This window comes from Bos taurus, chromosome 16, assembly GCF_002263795.3.
Source record: "Bos taurus isolate L1 Dominette 01449 registration number 42190680 breed Hereford chromosome 16, ARS-UCD2.0, whole genome shotgun sequence".
Lineage (NCBI taxonomy): Eukaryota > Metazoa > Chordata > Mammalia > Artiodactyla > Bovidae > Bos > Bos taurus.
The window spans coordinates 24347474-24357743 of NC_037343.1; the positions used below are offsets into that span (position 1 = coordinate 24347474).

Consider the following 10270-nt stretch of genomic DNA (forward strand, 5'->3'; position numbering starts at 1 on the left):
TTTTATGCTCAGTGGGTGTGTATCTGTGTCCCCAAGTTTAGGACAAGAATTTGCATTGGAGGATGGAGACTTGGAATACAGCACAACCAGAGGGCAATGGGACCCATCTCTTGCTTCAGTCAATGCATAAACCTCTGATTTAGAAGGGAAGGGTCGTATGCATTAAAGACAGCTCTTAGAATTAATTCGATGCCATTGTGGCATCTACCCCTCTAGCGTCCCTCCTCCCCGTCCCCCACCGCCCAAAGTTGTTAAACCTTTTAGTATAAACCACTACTTCTGTTGCTCTATTGTCAATTGTAATTTGCCCAGTGTAGCTATGCAAATGTCTTTTCTTCTGAGCTTCCTCAAAAGACAGCGCTGCCAAATTTAAGCTCAAGTTAATTTGGCTCAGTCTGGCCCTCTTCACTTCTGCTAGAACCCGGAATCCGCGGCTACCAGGCCCCCGGAGCCCTCGCCTCTGCCCCCAGGGCCTTGGCCTGTCTCAATTGCTCTGGACCGGTTCATTTTGCCACAGCCCGGAGCCGCTCGGAAAGCAAAGATTAAAGGGGAAAGTCGCAGCTGTATATTTATATTTTCATTGCTAGAAGGGAATTGATTTCCGCGCATTTATTTTGGTAGTTGTAATACACAAGGGCGGATTTGCGTCACCCGAGCAACTTGTCGGTGGAGATAAAGTTGCACAAATATTGAAAGGGGAAGTGCTAGGAGTCATTATAGAGTTTTTCTCCGGAAGAAATAAGGATTTCTGCAGTATCCTAAAATACTAAGGCCGCTTCTATTTTGAGCCCAATCTCGCAGGCACATCCGCTCATTTAGCCGGAGTTTGAGCCCATCAAAAAACAGGAGATGACCTGAACTCCGGCGAGTCCAGGGTTTCCTGCTGCTTTCTTGGTTCTGAGTGGGTGGAGGGAGTAGGGAGGAGGAGGAGATTCTGAGCACTCAAAAGAGGGCGAGGGGCTCGCAGAGTCGGAGCCTGGGCCAAAGGCGTGTGGAGGGGAGGCAGAAAGGGGTTCCAAAGGTTTCCTTTTTCGCGTTTCCCTCCGGGAGCTCCGGGTGGGTCTGAGAGGCGCTGATGCGGTTGCAATGAAACTGAGAGTAATGAAGGGCACGCTGGTCCGGTGGCAATTTACAATCAGGCCGTGCGGGTTTGGCGGGCAGAGAGGAGTGGGCGGCAGTGTTAGGAGTCTGCGGGGTAAATGCACCCTGTGGCCCCATCCTCGCCCCTCCTGCTCCGGGCCTTGAAATGCTGCAGATGCGGGTAGTGGGCTTCGCTGGAAACCCGCAGAGCCCACGTTCCGCCCCGCATGCATCCCGCGCCGGTTCCCGAGGGTCGCTTCGCATTTGCGGGCGGGCTGCCTGGGGTGAGGCCTAAATGCGCCTCTTTTCGAACTGTGAGTTTGTGCTTAGGCCGTGGCTTCAGCGGAATTGGAAGTGACACCAGAAAAAAAGGGAGGAAGAGAGGGCTCCAGGCAGCCCCTACACACACTGGCGCTAGTGTCTTTCCCCGAGGGCAGCGAAGTTATACAGAGGCCGCGCCCTCCCACTAGAGTTTCCCTGGAATCCTTAGCGTATTCCTGCAAAGCCTGCGCTGGAGCCTTTTAAGGAGGGTCCAACACCTCAAGTGGCTTTATACTCGTCTAACAAAAGGGCTGGTCTTCCTGCATTTCTCTTGCCCTAGCTGCCCATGACCTTAGCAGATCACCCCACTGCTACCCCCTTTCAGTCTCTGGACCTAAGACTTCTTTCCCGGCTCCACGGAGCAGGGCAAGAAACCCTCTTGAGTAAGAGAGGCAGGGAGAGACAGAGGACAGAGAGAGACAGAAGCTGGTTGGGGAGAGAGGCGGGGCCAGTGTTGTTCTCAAAGCTGACTGGTTACAAATAATTGATTAGTGATTGTTACTTTCCTGGAGAAAGCCAAAAACTTAAAATGACAGCATATGCAACTAGTGACCAGAAACCACTAGCCCAAACCCCGAACTCGAGATAGGCAAAGCAAATTCAGTTGTCTTCCTGGGTTTCTTTGGTAAAGACCTGTTAGTACTGAAGTGAAATTTTAAAATGCCACAGAAGCTTTATGGCAACGATACTGAAAGTTTGGGGAGGAAAATGCCACAGAAGCACGGAAGTTCTATTAGAAGATGCTTATTAGGACAATCGAAAACAAAAGATTTCGTGGCTTCACTATTAGTATCATTTTATTTTCTTCCTGAAAATGTGCAGGAAGAACTCATCTGGGTGGCCTGTGGTTTGTTTGGGAGAGGGGTGGGGAAATCCATTCTGAGTCTAATTTAAAAGAGAACGAATTCTTAAAATAGAGATGTTGATGTTGCAGAAAACCCCCACTACACCGACTCTGTGCTCCAAAGACCCCAAGTGCGAATAGAAGGCGTCCGCCCCCACTGCAGCTTTTCCTGCGACCAGGCCTAAGGGGTTCCCTGGGGAAACAGTCGCAATGAAAGCAGCATTTAACCCCAAGGAAATCGACTCTTGTGGGCACTTGCAAAACAACGGACGCCACGTGATCGGGGATGTGGCGGAGGAGGGAGGGTGACATTTCCTACAAGGTGCAGCAGAGGAGGGGACGCGCGTGCCGCGCTCCCGGGTTTCGGACGGCGGCCTGTTTTGTTGTCCCTGAGGCTCGAGGGGTGGGGAGGGGAGAAGGTTTGACTGCGTCCAAGGGAGGCGTTCGGAGACATCCGTCTTATTTTGTTTGAAAAGTTACTCGTTCAAGTTGTCAGTGTGTGACAGCTCAGAATAAAGCTCATTTGTGACCGCCCCTCCTCTCTTCCCTAAGGATCTCCGCGGCCGGGAAGCAGACGAGGTGCTCACTTGCGGGGGGCGAGGGAGGGGGGTGCTCAGTGCCGGGGCACTCGCGTGCGATAGCCCAGGGCAGGGCCGCGCGGGGGCCGGGACCTACGAAAGACTGAGCTTGGTAGAGGACACCTACTCTCGGGGATAGAGGCCGACTGGAGAAAAATCGGGCCGAGAGAAGTAAAGAGAGGAGGGAAGACTTGGGCGCCGTCAGCATTCTAAGAGGCCGGCTTTGTACCCTCGAAAATAGGCAGGAGCACCAGTTTCCTTGAGAGAGCGCTCCAGGAGCGCTGTGGCCAACTCTCCACGCCTGGTGCCGATTCGGAGCCGTAGAAGTTAGTGGGAGGTTAGGACTCCCTGGAGCAGCGGTTCGGGCCCCTGCTCTATGCAGAGTGCGCGCCTAACACAGCTCAGCCCACGCGGCAGCAGCAAACAGTTTGGCGTGGCCGGGGCGTGGCCGAGGGGGCGGGACACGCCCCCTTTCCCAGTTCCCCTCCGTTTCCCACTCCCCATTGGTCGCCAGCGTGGCCAATGAGCGATCGGATCGAGGTTCTACCCTGGGTCTGACTCGAAAGCTCCTGCCAAAACTTTGGGAGTTTTTAGAGAGGAGTTTTTTTCCCCCCCTCTCTATTTTTTTTTTTTTTTTCAAACTAACGGATTATTATTGTTGTTGTTTTAAATTTAGCTCTTAAGGCTTAGCTGTTTGGGTGTTTCTTTCGGTGCCCGATTCCCGTCTCCCCGGCTTCCCTGGCGTTCGTGCAACCGCGGCCCCCGCCCGCCTAGCCGCTCCAGCGCCCCTGGTTCGCCTACCAGCCCGCGGGGAGCGCGGGCGCCGCGCCGCCTTTAAAGTGAGGCCAGGGGCCGAGGCTGTGGCCGGCCGGCCGAGATCCGGCCCTCGCCTCCTCCCTCCGTGGCGCTAGGGCTCCCTGGCCTGTCTGCAGTTCGGACGGAGACGAGTAAGCTGAGCGTCCCCGGCGGGGCTGCCGCCTCCTCCTGGACTTAGCGTTCCTCTCCCCGCGCACCCACCCATCCACCCGGCCGAGCCAGGCCGCGGCGGCCTCTCGGCGCACCCCGCCAGGATGTTTGCCGCCGGGCTGGCTCCCTTCTACGCGTCCAACTTCAGCCTCTGGTCGGCCGCCTACTGCTCCTCTGCCGGCCCCGGCGGCTGCTCCTTTCCTCTGGACCCCGCCGCCGTCAAGAAACCCTCCTTCTGCATCGCGGACATCCTGCACGCGGGTGTTGGGGAGCCCGGGGCGACCCCGGAGGGTCTGGCGGGGGCCTCGGCCGCTGCCCTCACCGCGCACTTGGGATCGGCTCACCCGCACGCCTCTTTCCAAGCTGCCGCCAGATCCCCGCTTCGACCCACCCCGGTGGTGGCGCCCTCCGAGGTCCCTGCTGGCTTCCCTCAGCGACTGTCCCCGCTCTCAGCCGCCTACCACCACCATCACCCACAGCAACAACAGCAGCAGCAACAACCGCAGCAGCAACAGCCTCCGCCTCCACCCCGGGCTGGAGCCTTGCAGCCCCCGGCCTCCGGGTCGCGGGTGGTCCCTAACCCCCACCAGAGCGGCTCCGCCCCGGCCCCCTCCAGCAAGGACCTCAAGTTTGGAATAGACCGCATTTTGTCTGCAGAATTTGACCCCAAAGTCAAGGAAGGCAACACACTGAGAGGTAGGTCTTGGGAGAGAGGCTGCAGGCCTCTGATCAGGGAACTGACGCACTCACCGATCCCTGGGGCCGTTTGGGATGCCTTTGAGTGTTTTTAGGATTAAGAACAAGTTGGTAAAATGAGGGAAAAGGAAATGAATTGTAAGGAGACTGTGAAGCATTAGGTTTGAAACTCACTTGCTCTACGTTAAAATAAAAACAAAAACACGAAGAATCCAGGGATGCTTTAAAAACACACAGTCACAGAATCAATATTCATAAAAATGGTTGGTGTAAATATTTGCTCAATGGACTATCATCTGTGTGTCTCTTTAATAACATATCTGGAGAGAGAACTACATTATTGGACAGGAAAAGCCCTTTTGGGGAACATTTTCGCTTCCTTTGGTCTGATTTCTGGTGCAATTCCACCCAAGGACTGTAGATGAACAATACTGACTGAACTCCTCAAGAGGAGAGAGCAGAGTGAGGGCTTCTTTAGGGGTGGGAGGGGATGGTTTAGTTCTATGGAATTCTTGGAAGACACCTGAAAGTGTCTTGTTTAGGCCTCTTTGCCAAAAGCCCTTCCCAGTTATACGCATGGATGTGGACCTACAGGGCACACACAGGAACATTTCGTGCACTGCCCTTTTGCCAGTGTCCGGAGAGAGGCGTCTTGGGGGCTGGAGACAGAGGTCTCTCACGACTTCGCTCCAGGAAAGCGGAATGGAGGGGGTGTTGGGCGACAGACAGAAACAAATCCCAGAGAATGTGAGTGTGGGTCTGTGGAGGGATAACACCTCTTCTTTTCCCTTGTCCCCAGATCTCACGTCGCTGCTCACTGGCGGGCGGCCTGCGGGGGTGCATCTTCCTGGCCTGCAGCCCTCCGCCGGCCAGTTCTTCGCGTCTCTAGATCCCATTAACGAGGCCTCTGCCATCCTGAGTCCCTTAAGCTCAAACCCGAGAAATTCAGTTCAACATCAGTTTCAAGACACATTTCCAGGTACGAAAACCCTCCCGAGCGCCCGCCTCACGCTTAGGTCGACCGCCCACACATCTACTGGAGTTTCACATGCACGCCGCGGTTTAGCAATCCCGGAGTTGATGCGGGAGAGAAAGCGAAAGATTTCCCAGGAAGCTAGCTCAGTCTTCTGTAGCCTGGGGGATGGGGGAGCTTGGGGAGTCAAGAAAGTGTGTGGGGGGCCGGTGGGGTGATGGGGAAGGGGCTTTCCCTAGTCACTTCTCCCGACAGGGTGGTTTGAAAGTGCACCAAGTGGTATTGCTTGTTAACATACACACATTTTGGAATGACCTCAAACACTTGCGCACCTGGGTGCGCAAGCGAGTGCACACACACACACGAGTAGAGAATCGAGGCTGTCATCTTTGGATCCTTTAGGCCCAAGGGTTATTTTCGCCCACTCTGAGAATAACCGATGGTCACGCATTCGGTTTATGTCTTTTCTTTGGAATTAACCGACGAAACCCCGGGCTTGTCCACTCCACACTCCCATTAGGCCTTCCGCCTATGGTCTTATGAGCCCTAAGTTTCCTCTTTAGAGAGGCCATTCCGTGCCTGCGTGAAAGAGCTTTCAGAGCCGACTGTTGAGGCAAAACAATTTTAAGCATCGTGTGAGCCCCAGGCGCGCAGGCCGCGGACAGAGCACTAACTGGGCCCTCCTGTCTCTCTCCTGTTCCGGCTCCCCGCTGCTGGCAGGTCCCTATGCCGTGCTCACGAAGGACACGATGCCTCAGACGTACAAGAGAAAGCGCTCGTGGTCTCGGGCAGTCTTCTCTAACCTGCAGAGAAAAGGTCTGGAGAAAAGGTTTGAGATTCAGAAGTACGTGACCAAGCCAGACCGAAAGCAGCTGGCCGCGATGCTGGGTCTCACGGATGCGCAGGTAAGCCCGCACGGGCCCCGACGCACAGCCCTTCGGTGGGGCAGCAGCTCGCGGCCTAGCCCCAAGGCCCCTCCGCCCGGCCTGACTCTCCTTTTGCGGTGGAAACACTAAATCTTGAATTTCACGAGACTTCGTGGACTTCTTAACTTGAGAGGGAGAGAGGAAGAGGGTGGGGGGAGAAGGGCACAAAGAATAGCCCACCCTAAAGATATATGTCACAAGCTGCCGCATGTTTATTTTGGCCAACAAGGGAAAGCCTGTTGCTGAGAAAGCAAATAGGCCGCAGGAGATAATAATTATGTACTCCAATGTGGCGCAGTTGGCCGTAGGGGGCAGTTTCAGAAGAGATAAAAATCCAAAGTCAAGAGATTGTTGTTGTTGTTGTTTCCCCTCCTCTTGTCCTCCCCTCCTCCTCCTCCTCCTTCTGCTGCTGCTGGATTGTGAAATCCCCAGTTGTGAGGAAGTGAAAACATCATTTCAAACGGAATTACTTAGCCCCAGTAGGGTGAGAAGTCCACTTGGAGCGGCCACAGTCAGTCCCCTTTTCTAACGGCCTGATGGGAGGGGGGCAGTGAGGAAGAGAAAGAAAAAAAAGATTTTCTTAGAGCGCCTAAGAACATTACACCAGGTTCTGCCTGCTTGAGTTTTTTTTTTTTTTTTGGTTTGGTTTGTTTTTTAAAACAAATCTTCAAATAGTGAATCTCTTGTGCCTGAATTCAACTTTTTCCTTTTCTCAAGTTCAAGACCTGGATTTTTATTTTTTAATAAAAAATAAAGGTTTTGAAAACTTTATTTTCAAAACTTAAAACTATTTTAAGTTTTGAAAATAAAGAGTCACAGTTCTTCCATACCTCACAGCAGTGGCCCTTGCTTCCTGGGTGCTGAATATTCTGAACAGGGCAGACGCCAAAGGCATTTTTTCACAGCTCCCTTAGCCCACCCCCCTTCTGTCCTTCATTACACAACTCCCTTCCCCAGCACACACACTGGAAGAGCCCAGCCGTTTTCCACCAGCTGTGGATGTTATTTTTAAAAGGGAAGCTGGGACTTGTGTGAAAGCATTGGGTCCCCCAGGGGATTATATATTTATATAGATTCTCCGAACCATCCCTACCCCCTTCCTCCACTTTGCACAGGTTTAATGCCAGCGTTTTCTGAGCCCTCAGAAGAATTAGTTTATCCAGGCAGGGGCAGGATCCTTATCAGTCTCTGAGTACACACACACCAAGAAAATGCTCTTTTACTGAAGGTCCATTGGTGCCCCCATGCCACTGGGATTAACTCTTTGAATCCCCTTCCCCTTGTTTCTCAGGGTTCCTCCTTAAAAAGAAATACTTTTGTACTGACTTGCCTTCAGTAATGGCAGTAGAGGAGCAGCGGACTTAGCAAGGATTCTTAACAGTGGGCTACCAAACCCTTGAAATTGTGTGCAAAATCTTGGGTATATGTGCATTTTTCTGGACCAGGGATCCATAGATTAATCAGATTCGTGGCAGGGGGTGGTCCTGGCTTACGTGGGGTTAAGAAGCATCGACTTAGAGTATTGGTGCCCCTAGTTTGAGGGCAAGGTGCAAGGACCCGCCTTTCCAACAAGCATCCAGGTGACTTCAGGCTACAGGTCGGAGGACCACATTTTGAGAAACGGTCCTAGCGGCTTCCCTAAACCAGGATCCCTGGTGGTCCCCGTGGTTTCCCTCGGCTGCCTCTGGGTCCCTGCTCCTAGCCCAGTACCTGGCCTGTGGTAGAGGTGCTGGGGACGATCAGTGATGTTTTCCCGCCTTTGGGAGAGGGTCTGGGATGCTCGAGAGCCGGATTGGAGCGAGCTTGCCTCTCATCTCCACGTCCCTTTTTGTCTCCCGGTGCGGCTCGGCGCGTCGCAGGTGAAAGTGTGGTTCCAGAACCGGCGGATGAAGTGGCGGCACTCCAAGGAGGCTCAGGCCCAGAAGGACAAAGACAAGGAGGCGGGCGAGAAGCCGTCGGGCGGAGCCCCGGCCCCCGACGGCGAGCCGGAGGAGCGGAGCCCTAGCCGCTCGGAGGGTGAGGCGGAGAGCGAGAGCAGCGACCCCGAGTCACTGGACATGGCCCCCAGCGACACGGAGCGGACTGAAGGGACCGAGCGGTCTCTGCACCAAACGACGGTCATCAAGGCCTCAGCGGCCGGCGCCCTCCTGGCCGCCAGCAGCGGAGGCAGTGGAGGCAGTGGCGGCGGCGGCGGCGGCGGCTTCAACTTCGGCGGCCTGAGTAGCGGCAGCACCACCAGCGCCGGGAGCTCCGGCAGTCACAGCAGCGGCGGCGCCTCAGAGCTGCTCCCCGCACCCCAGCCCTCCCTCAGCAGCGCTCCCAAAAGCCCCGAGCCCGTCCCGGCGCCCCTCGGCGGCCTCTAGACTGGACGAGATTGGAGGAGTCCTGCGTGCAGACCCCCAGCCTTCCAGTGTGGGCTGGATTCTGTGCCTACTCTCCAGTGGCGGCGGGGCCCCGGGGTTTGAGACGCGGCGGCGGAGTTTCGCTCATCGCCTCTCCGGGCCGGTGCAGCCCACCCGGCACAGAGCCGAGGCGAGTCTGAGTGCCCCCCGCCACCCACCCCAACCGCCACCGCCAGGCTCCCAGCGCCAGACGAACACTCCTGCCCGGATACAAGCAGCTCACACTGTGAAGCGTTGGACTAAACAGTTTTCCCCTCACTAGGGGTCACGGTGCAAAGACGTGATGCACTTAGGATACCACAAACTTGTAAATAAAATGTTTACTCTGGTTTGTAAAGGCCACTTGGCTTGCTGGGGCGAGGTGGTCCTTAGGGTCTGGGATCTCTGACCTGGACTTTAGCCCGAGGCACTGCGGGGTGCAGCCGCTGGAGGTGGGGGACTAGAGCTTGGGGGGGAGCATACTGCAACCCCGGAGCCACCTCTCTGCAGACTTGGGCAAAGGCTTAGAGGTTCCATTAGTCCATAGCCCACGCCAGCTGCCACGATCCATCGAGCGATCTATGCACCAGAGTATGTCCTGGGAGCCCTGTCGGCCATAGACTCTGTTAGGCCTGTCCCGCAGATGGCTTCACCAGGAGTGTGTGCACCAGCTTTCCACAGCAGCTGTAAGCAGAGTTAAGCAGGGCTGATGGAGAAGAGGGTAGTGGGGGACAAGGTTAACCTCTCCAGCGCTGGTACTGGAGTCTAGAGAGGCAATTCCAGGGCAAACCCACCCCTTGATTGTGGATGGAGTAGGGGGACTGGGCAGGTTCGCAGTGTCCAGAGAAAAGGACCACACACTATCTGCCAGTGGTTAGGGCTGGAAGACTGAGCCTGTGATGATTTTAAAGCTGCCAAAGTATTGCATGGCAGAATGGTGATTTGTTCAAGGTCACTTCCCTTGTCCCAGATTGAGGAGGAGCCCAAACCAGAACTTGGACCTTCTGGCTCATATTTGGTCAGTGAAGGGCCTGAAACACTGCACACCATCTGTACCTCCCCCATCAGCATGCACACACACACACACACACACACACGATCTTCTGATAGATGGGTCACTACAGGCGACCATCCGCAAGCTGAGGTGGGATGAAAGGCAGTTTTCCCCTCATACTGCAAATGGAATATAGCAAATCTATTTTTGCCTCCACGTAGCTTCTGGGATGGGCCATTCAATTTTTTCCTCTTTTTTTTTTTTTTTTGAAAACTTGAAGAGTCAAATCTCTCTCCAAGACAGCCACACCCCTTTCCCTCGAAACTACGAAATGTCTGGAGTTGGTAAAATGTTATTTCAGGAGAGTTTAGAACAAATAGGCCTTGTGGACAAAACCTGATCACCCCGGTCTTTGACACTGAGCTGGGGCGAGGGCATAGCCCTCTTACAGACCCACCATCCATCACAGGAAGCCAGTTGTCCCATGGGGCCCATTGGGAGGGAGAATGTT

The 10270-nt window shown here is 54.7% G+C and overlaps 1 protein-coding gene across 1 annotated transcript; it reads left to right on the forward strand.

The window, feature by feature from the left end:
* Nucleotides 1-3444: 3444 nt before the first annotated feature.
* On the forward strand, nucleotides 3445-9123 carry HLX (H2.0 like homeobox). The gene is given in 4 exon segments (NM_001101097.1): nucleotides 3445-4485; nucleotides 5285-5464; nucleotides 6179-6363; nucleotides 8244-9123. Coding segments are annotated over 4 exon segments (1461 nt in total). The 5' UTR covers nucleotides 3445-3893; the 3' UTR covers nucleotides 8748-9123.
* Nucleotides 9124-10270: the final 1147 nt, after the last annotated feature.